General features: G+C 38.9%; 1 protein-coding gene across 9 annotated transcripts in view; it reads right to left on the minus strand.

Annotated features, from left to right (window-relative positions):
• The window catches only part of ncor2 (nuclear receptor corepressor 2), a 68097-nt gene that overhangs the window by 30378 nt on the left and 23112 nt on the right, over positions 1–14607 (minus strand). For 8 of the 9 annotated variants that reach the window (XM_057031944.1, XM_057031946.1, XM_057031945.1 and 5 more), the window contains exons 6-15: positions 10823–10936; positions 8947–9003; positions 8178–8230; positions 5542–5608; positions 4556–4728; positions 2916–3009; positions 2461–2639; positions 2104–2158; positions 1926–2024; positions 57–196 (exon numbers count right to left, since the gene is read on the minus strand). In XM_057031944.1, the coding sequence (XP_056887924.1) occupies positions 57–196; positions 1926–2024; positions 2104–2158; positions 2461–2639; positions 2916–3009; positions 4556–4728; positions 5542–5608; positions 8178–8230; positions 8947–9003; positions 10823–10936 (1031 nt within the window). The remainder of the gene's footprint in view (positions 1–56; positions 197–1925; positions 2025–2103; positions 2159–2460; positions 2640–2915; positions 3010–4555; positions 4729–5541; positions 5609–8177; positions 8231–8946; positions 9004–10822; positions 10937–14607) is intronic. The other variant, XM_057031949.1, reaches the window with a different exon arrangement.

Below are 14607 nucleotides of genomic sequence, written 5' to 3' on the forward strand. Positions count from 1 at the left end.
TCAGATAAATATATATGTAATCATTTGTAACTGAAAGAATCAGAAGTGTGACTCACTTCATTCCATCTTCCTTTTCTTCAGCTTCGTTTTTTTCTTCATCCCTCTCTGCCTCCTTCTCCTTCTCCTCTTTCTCCTTCTCCTCCTGGCTGTTTCGGTGTACTTGCTGTTGCTGCTGCTGCTGCTGCTGCTGGCCGTGCTGGAAAAGGGAAAAGATAGACAACAAACTGTTTTATCATGAAATTTTCATTTGGTGCTATAATCGCCAAGGAATTTGGAGGAAATTTGGTCGATCCATAGAAATGTGAAACTGAGTGAATGTAATGTATAATGTTTAAAATTTCCATGGTGAGAAACAGTGTGTGCAGTGAAAAGCAAGCTATTACTTTGACCGTCCAATCCACTAAACCTAAACGTGGAATTTTCCCCCACAACTATATTAACAATATTTTAGTTTGCCTATAGAAACAGAAACAGTAGAGAGACTCAGATGCTACAAAATCAACACCTATGAAACACATGCTGGTCAAAATTTTTGTTGAGGCACATTTTTTACTGGATGGTTTACCAGGGTAGAAGGATCAAGAATTGCCAATTTTTACCTAAGCATTAAGTAACAATAAACATGTCTTAACCCAGGTCTCATGAAGACACCACTGTGACCGGGCTAATATCTTCCTGTTGTTTACTATATTAATTCTTTGATATTTTCTAAACCTTCACCAATGTTGATGCTGAGACTCTGAACCCCTTAACCCATTTAACAAAAAAATATTTAAAAAAACTGCCATTTTTCTTAATATGATGCTCCTAAGAGCTTAGTTTCTGTGAGAGGCAATAAGTAAAGCAGAACAATTCCTGCGTCTGTCATTCATGAACTGCTTATTATGCATAAAAGGATCTGAAGGCTTTGCGAAATCTCTTGAAGCACAAAAATCCACTTCCTCAGCAAGTTCCTGTCTGGGCTATTAGGGTAAGGGTTCAGAGATTTTTGTTAAATTAGGAGGTGGGGATGTTGCTGAAGTACATTTGGCATTAACACATTAGACTGACCAAATATAACTGGCTATCCATTTGAAGCTTCAAACACAAATACTTCATTATTTGCGTTCTCCTGAAGGAAGACACATTAAACGTGGCACAAAGAAGCAACAGCAGTTACATTTGGGTACACATGCACAATTTTACTAAGGCACTCTCATTCCTTGTTTAATTAAGTTGAAAAAAACATTTGTTCTGCCAGAATCTATGAGGATTCAATCCTCTGCTTCATTAGCTGCTCAGCATCATCCTGCAGTCTAACAGACTAGCCACTACACCACACCAAATAGACCACAATGCATCACTATATGAATATTATTATTCGTTTCACATACCAAAACATAAATTCTATTAGTCTTCGCAGTTATTCTGCTATCTTTTGCTGCACTCTCCATTCCTCTCCAGCAACGGAATATAAGGAAGTCATGCAGGCTCCCACTCAGATAATGAGAAGAGGTTTCTTCTGGAGCCCTGGATTCTATATTAGGTCACCAGTAAATGCTACACAAAGCTTTCTGATGTTCAGCAGTTAGTGGAAGCTTTAAAAATAAAGGTGCACTCACAAATCAGCTCCAGTAAACACTGTCTCTAATTGTGAAAGACAATAACAGTCACACTGAATGACTTTGTAGGCAACACTGTCAATAAGGCACCCTTGGCCACCCAAAGGGGAATATCTATTTATCGCCGACAACAAAAGATTTCATTTTTGGCCTTGCCCTCACAGGTTTAAGTTTTTAGTTGAAATAGTTGAGTTTTAGCACACTCTCTGGCAAAGAAAATCTTTCTCTGCCTTTACAGTTTATTTTTTTTGTAGTTAACACATTAAAAATCAAAGAGCATTTTTTGACATGACAGTACATTACAGTACAGAACTGTAATAATACCTGGCTTCTTCCTCGGCGTCTGTAGTTCCTTCGCACTATGTTCTTATAATTTTCATTCTTTTTGGTCAAGTAGTAAAAGAGTACACACTCTGCCACCGTCTGAAATAACAAAAAGTCCATTGGAGACCAAATGTTTAAGAGGAAATCAAAGAAAGAAAAAAGCACCCAAACTAAATACCTTTCTCTCCAAAAAAGAAGCAATCAGGCCAAAGTTCTTGGGGTGTTGGATGAACCTGAAATTATACAAAAAGAATGACTGTTACTGAAATGACCCACAAAACAAACAACATAAACCAAGCAAGCAAGAGAAAACATCTTATTATATATTTTAAACCTAAGTTATTGATGTGGCTTTGATCGGAAAGTTACAAACTCACTTCCTTAAAAACAGAATGGTTTGTTTACCTGTTTCACATATTTCAAGAAGGCCAAAATGCCAAAACATCAGTCAAGAGCTTAAGAATTTGTGCATGTTTCTGTTTGATGAAATCCATACAGCTTGGACAAACATAAAAGGAATGGATGAATTGCTTACTTCTCTCTGAAAGTATCCTTTTCCTGTTCGCTCCACATGTTCATCACCTGACGGTCTTTATAAACCTTCATCGGGTCGTCCATTAGCCCGTTCATGTTTATGAACTTGATGCGCTGCTGCTCAGCATCAAACAACATTGGAGGGATGACGGCCAGCTGACGCATCTGCTTCTCTGTGTTCTGACCATCAGAATCCAATAGCCACGCAGTGGGTTTGAGGAGATCATGGAGGGATCAGGTTACATAACGTTAGTGATAAAATAAAATACAGTATTTACAAATACCTCTGAAAATCCTATGCATCATTTTTTTTATTTTCGCTCTGCTTAAGTTAATAATGTAAACCCTGTTGGTTGCAATAATGACCTCTAACCTAGACTTTAGGTCGAAGTTTTGTCAAGCCAATTCCAGGGAAGAAAGCCTGGCTCTGTTGAACTTCCTGAAAGGAAATCTTACCTCATGCTCAGATATTCCATCAATGATCTCGGAGACCTCATGTTCACTGCGAGCTGCAGAGGAGTTCAGCCCACCTCCTCTCTGTGCAACACGGCTATCAAAGAAGAACAAAAGACCATCAAAACTGCACTTGAATAGCTACAAAGGAGCAGAGTTAAAAAGAAAACTGTTTTACAGCAATGACAGTAATTATCTAATGAGCCAAATCAACCAGAGACACAAACGAAATCTTTATTTTACAGATTTTAGTATAGCAACACTGACTCAACCTTTACAGACACAGAGCACAGCGGCATCATGATAAAGTCCTGCAGATACAGTTGGTCCAAAAGAAAAATCTACACGGCATGTAAAAAAAAAATGATGCGAAAAATGAAACAAAGAGAAATTATGTCAGAACATTTTCCAACTATAATGAAAACAGTACAAATGAAATCTAGAGAATCTTTTAGGGCAGGATTAAACCCAAATAAATATTCAGCTGTTCTTGTAGAACTTTCCTTCATTTCCTAAATTTCATTTTCCAGCACGAGCCTTCAGAGACCTCCAAAAGCATCAGAGACTCGTTGTTGAAAGGTACTGGTTAGAAAATTGACAACATTGTCCAGTGTGATTCTTATGTTTAGGCTATGGAGTTAGGTTGGCAAGACAGGAGCATTTTCTAAGACAAAATATCTAAGCCTGGCTTTATTTTGCAAGAGAAAATGTGTTTATGATCTGATGAAAACAAGGTTGAAACTCTGCTAAAGTGCACCCTTAGTCAAGGTGGAGGAAATTATGAACAGCTAATAGGGTTTAAGTTCGGCCCAAAATCCAAAGCATACATCCAAATCAACAAAATAAGGTTGGAGCACAAGTGATATTCCACGCTTATGACAGAATCAGCCACATGAATTTAGACTGATTTTGACCCACAGTCAAACGTCACTTGTAATGCCACATAATCAAGGACTCGTGACCTGGTGCCTAGGACGCTTCACGACACAACAGGTAAAGTCTTGCCTGTCAGAATTGTTTGCCCTCGCTCACGGCATGCAGTGATCAGGCGTGATGTGGTCAATGTCACACTTGTAGTGTGATCACGCCAGTATAAGATACCAAACGAATTTCACACTTGGCATTGTGTTTGTGACAACTGTAACAAGAAAGACAAAGCTACAGACTAAAAAATTGCAGAGTCTGATTGGGGCACAACACATTTCCATCCAAAAAGGATTTTTTTTCTCCCTTTTTGGGGTCACTGTAGGTGGAGCCTCACCCAGCTGCATAAGGCAGGGTCCACCACTGGATGAGTTGCCAGCTCATTGCAGTTCCCTATGTGAGCATTTGGGGTTCGGAACCTTGCTCAAGGGTAACTTGGCATTGCTCTGGAGGTCTTCTGGCACCTTTCCCTACCAGAACACCTTCCATGCACTGGGCCTTGACCTGAAACCCTCCGCTTCTCAGCCCAGTCCTCAACAGACTGAGCTGCCACCGCCCCTCACCCTCAAATGAAGCAGATTTTCTTTTGTCTCATTTTACAGATCACAAAATCCTGGTAGTTTACTGATATTTTACTGAAATTAAGGTCTAAATAGTTTCACTAGGTTTTCACAATAGGTCCTTTTTTAATATAAAAATATAAAAGAAATGAATCTAACCTCTGCATGCGCTCCTGCAGCTCTCGTTGCTTGCGGATCTCTGGGAACTGTTTCTCGTAGTATTCTCGCACCTTGCTCTCCTTGGCTCTGCGTCGTGGGTTGTTTTCAATGCGCTCCACTTTCTTCTCCCACGCTTCCATCAGCTGGTCGTAGCGTTGGCAAAATTTCTGTTCCTGAAGCCACAGAAAAAGAAAAATACTCAGCCTGATTACAAACCCTCCAACATTTCCTCAAGGGCTGTTGAGATGATCTAAACTCATATCTATGGAAGTATAGACTTTGAAGATAAACAGAACAGACAGAAAATGTATCATTATATTTTACATTTATTTAGGTAGCTGTAATTGCTGTCAATAGTGCTTCAGTTAAGTAGCAAGAACTATTTCAGTTGCTCTTTCAGTATAACATCTTTAAATCCACTTTCCTCTTTGACAATCAACTATGATTTTTTTTTTATATTTTACAAGGCCACAGCCTAACAAAAAGTGGAAGGTGTAACTGAGGAGATCTATTTTTACCGTCTAATTTTAGCTTCGTTACACTTCTAAATATTCTTTTTGGTGAAAAAAGCTGAAAGGAACAGATGACCATTTCTAAGTATACCCACACTGATTGTAAACCAGCATTAAACCCAGTGGCTCATGACTGAGGGCCCTTAAAGCACAAGGTGATGCCAGATCACATGCTGTCCATGTCCATGAGTAGCTGCTTCCTCCACTCGTGTGCTCATGTCCAGCCTGTGCTGGACTGCCAGTAACTTAACTGGAGGTTCTCTTATAATTTCTATTTTTAAAATAATTCTTTGTTAGAGATGCTTTCTGTTTTCCCTTCTGTGGGAGCAGTGCTGTCAACGGATCTTCTTCTGTTCAGTTTTAGGGCAGAAAATGGCTCCAGAGTTGAAGGAGCAGCTGGCCCAGTTTCACACCAGTCATCTGTCATGGCCTGGGTCCCAGCAGAGAGTCAAAAATGTGCGGCTCTCCACTTACCCACTGCTTCCGAGCATGATTTCTCCTCTTGAAGTATAGGATGAGCTTCTTCCTCATCGCCTGGTTTCTGAGGGCAGTAAAGAAACAGTACAAGAAGAGTGAAAAATTGCCAAACAGCAACTGAACCATGTGAGAAATGTACCATTCCAAAATGAAGACGAACAATATCAGAGCAATTCTACAATTCTACTTCTTTTACAGAGTGCTTTGTAGTATATTATATAACAGATCTATTCAACTGGCTGCCTGCGGGCCAGTTCCAGCCTGCCAATCAATTCGGACTGGCCCGCCTGTGGGTCCAAAATACTATTATTTATTCTATTTTTAAATAACTATAGTAAATCCAAAATTTCTCCTATCTGTAACTATGGAAATTGTTGGATCCTAAAACCGCCAACAATGAATGCACAATGTGTAACAGCCCATTGAAACTACTTTGATAGTGCTGCTTTGAAAGCTTTTGTAACTAGCCAACATGAGACCAGACTCGAAACAAAAGGTGGCATGGCACCGCCACTAAAGAAAAGAAAAAATGATGCAGAAAATCGCCAATTTAACACCGACTGGACGATGAAGAATGTGTTCATTGAAACTGTCCCGGTTAGGCCGATGTGTTTGCTGTGCACTGAATGCATCTCCCTTGCCAAGGAATGTAATCTTCAGAAGCACCTAAAATCGAAGCATTCCAGCAACGATGACAATTATCCGCTGGGTTTGGATGGGCACCAGCAAAAAACCCCAAACTTTAACTGAAAACTACGAGAATAACAGTGCTGTGTACAGCCGCTGATGCTCTTCTCCTAAGAAAGCGACAGCAGCATCGTCTGAGTGGCATTTATCCTTAGGAAAAAGAAGATGCCGACGCAGTAAGAGTACAGGCTAGCTGCTGTCAAGGAGGTGGTAATGGACAATCAAGTGAGAGTCCAGCTGGTTTCATGTATCAACTCGCTATCAATGCCAATCAGCTCAACCTGGGGCATCTAAAAATGTTTTTACATACAGATCTCCATACAGATTACACAATTATGTCTATTATTAACTTATCGCATTAAATACCAGTCTCCAATGATATTTGGATCAATAAAAAAAACCTGTGATTCCTGTCTATGTCCTATAAATGCTGTACTATCTCTACCCCCGGGTCTATGTTTCTTTGAGAAACATTGCATCTAAATTTTATGAGAGTATTTTGCCGACAGAAAATAAGGTTTTTAATCGCATATTCATATTCATAATGAGAATTTTTAAAAAATATCTGAGAAATGTCCAGCCCACAAACTCCTAGCTTTCTAGAAATGTGCCCCCCGGCATATATAGCTGAATAGCCCTGCTATATGATTCTCTATATCTGATTCAACCAGTTAACATGGCACGCAGACACACACGTCTGTCCTTACATGCCACAGCTCAATAAACTCAAATGCACAAACTTGATTTCTGGCTGGAAAACACATGTGGGGAAGCCAAACTTTTAAAAAGTCTGGTCAAGAACCAGCCAATCACAGTGCTTCCCATAAAGGTCAGAGCCAGTATTCTCTTTAAGCAGCCACTCTGCTTGTATCTTGCTCTGCTGCCAAACTGAAATTTATTCTGGAAGCTTAATCTGTCACTTGGAAGGTCACATTCCCCACTGATTAATAAAATGTTATCTTTGTCACTTCAGCTGCACCGCAGGGTTTTTCAGGTCAAAGGCAGGGAGAAGTGCTACTATTGATTTTTTAAAAGACAGAAAAAAATAATCAGAGAGTGGGAACAGACATGGGTACATGCTTCTTCAAAGGTTCATTTGTTCTGCTCTGGGCTTTTATTTAGCAAAACACCTCCATAAACTTAAATCTAGATCCATTATTTGCAATATGTCCTCATACAGAGTTTTAAAATTTCAAGCTGTATTCATGACTTTCAACCTTGTTCATATATACAAAGTACATATAGGTATATCAAGAGGTGACTAGCAGAGGGACAGACCCATAAAAAAAAAAAAAAAAAATCAAACCCAAATTTTGAGTGATTTTTCCAATTCATCACACCACCTACAGTTTCCTGGTTTACATAGAAACATTAAATGAACCAATTCCAGACTTATGCATTTATTTTCTGTAGTTTACAAAACAGAAACTAAAGAAATGATTGTGCAAGTGTTGCCCATGTTTCAATGGGAAATTTCAGTCATACTTGAGCACATTTTTGCATGAATGTTATTCATAATTTGATGTCTGACTTCAATTCTTCATATTGTTACGTGACGCAACAGCTATTTTGCGTAGCAGATTCTTTTTCATTATTAGATATGTGACATGTATGTTAATGTTTATGAATTGTATCTATTTATCTTGTGATACCATATTGACAGCTGTTGCTACTAAGATGACCAAATAAATTCTACTTTACATTATGACAAGTTCACATCTGTCCTGTTTGTGGAGGTGGTGAGAAGAGAAAAATGCTTCACAGATTAAACAACAAAAAAATCCTTATACATTACAAAGATCTGAAGAGCCCCGTCTCATGTTTGATCTACTTCACTTACTATACAGTAATAAATGCGTACCAAGTGCTTGTGAAACCTGTAAAATCTTGAGCAATTTACACATCACTGGCCTGTTTATGAATGCATCAGTGTGTAGAAGACTCACATTTTAATGTTCTCATGGTACTGCTTGGTATCAGAAGGCTGGTTGTACAGAGGCTGAAACATAAGAAGGAAGACACCAATCAATTAAATGTTCCCACTCGGTCCCATTTATAAAAATAAATGAGGAATTTAAATTCTTCCAGAAGGATAAGGAATAAGAACTAATTCAAAGAAATAATTTTTTCCTCTGCAAAGGTGGCAGGAGATCCTGGGATCAACAGGTAATTTAATACTCATGTGTGAAAGATAGAAGCTCAGACAGATTTAAAAAATAGCAGATTAAGTGTCTTTGATATTACTTACAGAAAATGGGAACATGGAGTATATTAATGCAAAGAAAACTCATTTCAAGACGTGCCAGATTAAGGCTTAAGGATGTTAGAAGAATTGCGGTCAATCTAAAACCCAAAGGTTTGTTTAATGAAGCAGAGGAAAAAAGAAAAGCATTCATTTAAAACAGTACTTATTTTAGGTTATTTTTATCTATGGTTTTAATCAGTTCAGAAATTGGGATGCAATTTAAAGACAAGATTATGTCAACCATCATCTTCAATGAAAAAAATCTAAACAGATGATTACAGCAAAAATAAATAAAGAAAATTCTGAACTAAAAAGGAGTAAACTAGTGACTAATTGATGTGACTGCTTTCGTATCTAGGGTTCAATAATTAAACTACGGGGTAAATAATCATCTCGGACGTAGTTTCTTCATCATCCGTGGCATCATTCAAATTAATGAAATTAATAAAAAAAGAAAAGCTTTCACTCACCAGCTCTACCCTAGGTCCCAGTCCCTCCAGTATCCTATGAGCTTCTTCTGCCTTTTTCTAGGAATGAAAAACAAGAAGGAGTGCATGAGCTATCTTCCTGCACCTTTGCCAATCACCATGGCAACACAGGGAGCCAGCCCACTTGGTCACTGGATGGATGGATGGATAGATGATGGATAAATAGTTGGATGAATGGAAGGATGAAGAAATGGGTGCAAGAGCGTTTAAGTGAAGCTCGACCAAAGCTACTTCCCTGAGCTCCCTCTCTGGTAGAACAACAGAAAAAGATTACTCACCTCCTCTGAAAAAAGGGGGGGAGCAGGAGGCATGAAAACACGTGGGAGTGGAACACATAGTGAGTGGGAGAAAACAAAAAAGTCAAAGACTGGGATGTATACAGCGTTTGTGCTTATTTTAACCTTATACGTTAAACGTAGAAACCTGTTTCCAAAAGGAAAATGGTTTCTGATCATGTGTAAACATGAAAAACATTCACATTTTTTGAGGACAAGCTTGGGTGAAGAATTAAAATTTTAAAGAGGAAGGATCGGGAATGGATGTAAATTGTAAAACAAACTCAACACCACAACCCACCTCCTGGAGCGACCACTAAAGGTGGCGAGGAAAGGTGACTGGAGCATGGACACGGGTGCCCTCACTGTAGCTCCACCCATTCACATCCATACATATTTAAGGTGGAGGTGGAGGAGTCTCCCTGTCATTTTTAACCAGATTTACCAGATTCTCTTTGGTGAAATGACACATGCTCTCCTGCTTCCTGTCTCAGTTCATTTAATTGGTGACACTGGCGCAGTCACAGCAAGGGTGGATGGACATCCAGCAAGAAAATGTTTCAAGCTGCTACCTGCAGCTGTGTGTGTGCGTGTGCGTGTCAACCTTTATCAGTATACACCAACCATCTCACCCCCCTACTTTGGCTTCACTGTGACAGTAACACAGGAGGTGCTTTGCACAAACTCCTAAAGTTTAGCTCACACTAACAGACTTTGATGTAAAACCCCAGAAGAGCTCACGCACACAAATGAAGCTCATCCAGGCTGCCAACTGGGTCACATAGCTGTGCAAGAAGCCAAATGGAATGGTTTCGCTTTTAAATGGCACATTTTCCCCATTATCTGACACAAAAATTCAAGTAAATTTGAAAGAAATTATATGAAAAATGAAAAGTGTTTATATATCAACCAATGTGATCTATAAACACACGAGAGCACCTACCTCTATTAAGAGGTTTGATTGACCACACATGTGAATACACAACAACAGCAGATACGCAGTGTTGATAACTTCAGAAACATGAAAATTACAGAAATAAGTGGTTTGAAATGAGCAAAAGCTATGTCCTCCTACCTGATAAGGCTGAAAATGACTTCGTTTTCAGGCATGAGTCACTGAGAGTGAATGAATAGTGACTGAATGGAGTCGGATTTTCTATTTTACATGCTTCTATGCTCTCGTACATTCCACCACTAGAGGGACTTAAAGCACCAAGAATAACACCACTGTGCTTTAAATGCAGTGTCAGGTGATGAACAGTTCTGCATATACATCATTCTACCTTAGCTAATTATACTAAAGAAATTATCAGCAAATAAAGCTGATTAATCCAAAACCTGGTTTTGAGGATGTGCGCGCCTTAGATTCATATCTGCTTTGACCTTTATTTGCATATTGCTTTAGGCAAGATGTGTGCTTTTGCTCCAAGGCCCAGGTAGGAGATGAACAGTCTGTGGAAAATCCCTGCTTTTGCTGACAGCCTTTCTGATGCATCAAACCAGGTGAATGAACATGACAGCAGGAACCACACTGAGCTGTGGTGAAAAACAATAAAAGCCATGCACAAACATATTCAACTTACCCGGTTTTCATCATAGATGATCTGGACCAGGCTGCGGTGCTTAGCCTCACTCGGTGGTGGAGATATTGGTCGTTCTGGCTCGTGGGGCTTTGCTGCCTCTTCCTCCAGCTGTTGCTGCAAACAACAGACAAATCAGACGGTTAAAAGGCATCAAGGCTTTTATAGACAAACCCTCGTTTGTCTACTACAAGTATTCATTTTCTTGAGTTGCGGAGTTTTTGGTAGCATCATTCCCCACAGCAGAGATGAGACTGCCATTATCAGTAATAGCCACCAATCCCTCATGCCTGGTAAATCACAGACTCATTGCAATAGACCTTAAACAGGCTCAATGCCTGCTCTGACGCTGCACATGTAATAGGGAGAAGAAAAATCTGAGGCGCTCACGAATGGCTGTTATCTTAGACTAGTGGGAATTTTCAGCAGTCTTAAGAGAGGTAATCCTAGATGTATAATTCAAGCCAATAAAGCAGTGTTATGGGTCATCAGGTAAATCAATCAAACCAAGAAAAAAGTGTTTGTCCCCAGAACACACACAGTCAAATGCTCGACACTTCTAGAATAATAAATGGTGCCGACATTAAAATACTCCCAAGGCTGGGACAGATCTATTAAGTCGATTCCTTTAAGCATTCTTTTCATTTATTGAATGTCTGATAAATGTATCAAATGAGTGTACACACTTGTGAAGGCCTCAAATATTCAACTAAACCTGTGGACTAACAATCCATTAATGTGCAGCAGATCGATTTACTGTAGAAATACAGTTTAATAATCCCTCTAGAGTTGCTGCAGCTCAACATGATTTCAAGAAAGGTCCAGGCAGTTAAATCATGGTGATAAGCTGTAGATACTGGAGACTGCCTTTGAGCAGACATGTACTTCCTATCATATCGCAATTTAGAAAGATAAAAACACAGATTGAGGGACAAAGAAGATGGTACATATAAATATGAGGACATTATCTAACTGCTTACTGAGGGTGACATCCTCATCAGTTCTGTGGAAATGGTTCAAGTATTGCAAATCTGACAAGGTGCAGATGTGGCCAGTATGTTGACAGCTGGTGCCAAACTCTTCCCACAATAAGGTTACCAAGAAATGTGGGCTCACATTTGGGCAATTGTTTGTTTGCAGAGATGACATTAGCAAGCCTTTACAAGAAATAATCACTTTGTGCTTAACAATATTTCAAATTATACAAAAATATAAAACACAGGTTTGTCTTATTGTATAACATGAGACCTTTCAGCGGGGTTGAGAAGTTCTGCTCTTAAAGTTATATAAAAGTGAACTGAGATATTGCTCAAAGTTTTTTTTGTGTTTTTGTGTCAGCAGTACAAAAAATGTGTAATGTGAAAAATTAACAAGACGGTTCCAAATTAAACATGTTTAGGCAAAAGTAATTACACTTGAGACAGTTAAAAAAATCCTTCCTATTAAACACACACTCAGGAGAAGATAAATGGACCGAGAGATCAAGTAGAGGCTGCGAGCAGCTGATGTCAGACCTGTTTGGGTTCTACTGTTCCTTTATTTCAAAACTGCTATAGACTAAACAACCCAAGATAAAAAGCAGTACAGTGGATTGGCAATCCGCAATCCAAAACAATGATAATGTATAATAATTAAAATATCTTCTATCCAACACAAAAAAAGAACAAAACCTGCAATAACAGATGGCATTTGCTGCTGCATCTATCAGAAACTAAAAAAGCCTTTCCACGTATGTCTGAATCTGTACTGTAATTAAAGACTTTGTACAGCATTTAGTCTTCTAATTTTACTGTAAATGCTCAGATATAAATGTGCATTCAGCTGAATCATGCTCTCTGTGGGCCAAGTGTCATCGAGTGATGTGCACACAGATAAACTACAGTTAAAGCAAACACACACACACACTCTGCATGTCATGGGAGGCTTCGAGTATACATGAGAGCAGAGGTAGATAGCTTCCTCTGCACCACTACAGGCCTCTGGCAAAAGAAACGCAACGCAATCCATGTTCATTCTCACTTTCAAATGGATAAGAGTAAAAACAAAATAGACCAGTCATCCAGGGCTTGGTTGACAGGGCACAAGCAGGCTGTAAAATAAACCTTAGATCCCACCCATTCACAAGTTCTGACACATTTCCTTAAATACAGTTTTACAGTAACACCTAATTAGTCCAGATGTTTTAATACTACCAGAAAGTCACTCTGTAAAAATACCCATAAAAACCTAGTGTGAATGTTGCAGGAGAGTGAAGAGAAGGCATTGAAATATGTTAAAAAAATAGAGCATTGTTTCCAAAAATTGACTGAGCAGTGTAAGAAAAACACTGACTTAAACAACTGACACGGCAATACAAAACAGGAATGTCTGTCTGGGGGCCAAACGCCATTAAAAAAAACTAAGTTAAAAAGGAAACAGAAATATTTTGCCTTCATTAGCAAGAATAAATGTATTGATGGGGAAACTCGTGATGATGCAAATAAAACTATTAATGTAACTGTTTTAAAAAACAGCCAAATTTACCTCATAAGCTGTTTCCATTTCTCTCAAAAAAAGCACAAAACCTAAATAGCGCAATAAGAAATGGATAATAGAAACACCTGAATTACAACAGAGTGAAAGTTTTCATCGCTCTCATGAGGAATTTCAGATGTTTCTATATAGAAATATATCACAGAATTGCAATGGAAATGTTACTTTTTTTGCATTTAAAGACTTAAGACAACATCAATGACCTCTAGAGGCCATATAATTTGATAGTAATAATGGGCACAACTTAACTCAGTATATTTAAATGAACCTAATGTAGTTAAATTATTTTTAGGTAACAAGCGTACTGCTCATCCCTCAACACCCAAATATTTGCATGTGATGAATTCAAGATTCAATGAATTTGCTGTCCACCGCTATTCACAACAGTAATAACAATAAAAAAAATAACAACAATAATAACAGACTAATGCAAGTGCAGCTCCATCTTGTGTTTGATACGACATATGTGGAAATAACTGAGGAATTAACTCAAAGTTAGTGATTTCTTTTATACTGCAGAGTGCAATGAGAAGGTAGAGAGTGAATCTAGCCATGAGACCTTCCTCTAAATATGGCAAGCAGCCAAAAGGGGAGACTATGCTGCAGGAATGCAAGTGGTTTAAGCAGTCACAAAACCACCACCATAATCCCTCTCCTCCCGCAGGGAAGCCGTTATTTATAGCCTTATATATTTTTAACCTACTTTCTAAATAAAAAGCCAAAGAGAGGAGAGGAGAGTAGAAAAGGAAATGCAGCTGCCTGGAGGAATGTGTATACAGAACTGGGTATGAGGGGGAAAAAAAATCTTTCTCTCATATCAAGGTTGCCAGTCCTGGCAGATGTAGACATCTACATGCATGTCACGCACGGGCTTTTCTTAGAGGCCGCTCTAAAACGTTAAGAATCTGAAATGTCTACAGACAAAATGTGCATGGCATTCATATTAAACAGATCTCTTTTTTCTAGGTGTGCCGGCATTACAGACCATGTCAAGTCACAGCCACAGTTAATCAGCTTTTCCTCCTCTGCTGTGCAGCACAGACACGCACATGCACGCTCACACTGGTGACTGCCACAACACAGCTTTCAGTAACATGAATAGAGTGACGGTTTTCACATTTCAACATAATTCTACCTTATCAGGATTTTCCCGGAGTCTATTAATCTTCCGTTTCGCTCAGCCAACATTTCAATTTCTACAGACGTGTCCAGCAGCAGAGAAGGAATGACAGTACAACATTCCAACAAGGCTTCTT

This window comes from Takifugu flavidus, chromosome 5 (genome assembly GCF_003711565.1).
Source record: "Takifugu flavidus isolate HTHZ2018 chromosome 5, ASM371156v2, whole genome shotgun sequence".
NCBI lineage: Eukaryota > Metazoa > Chordata > Actinopteri > Tetraodontiformes > Tetraodontidae > Takifugu > Takifugu flavidus.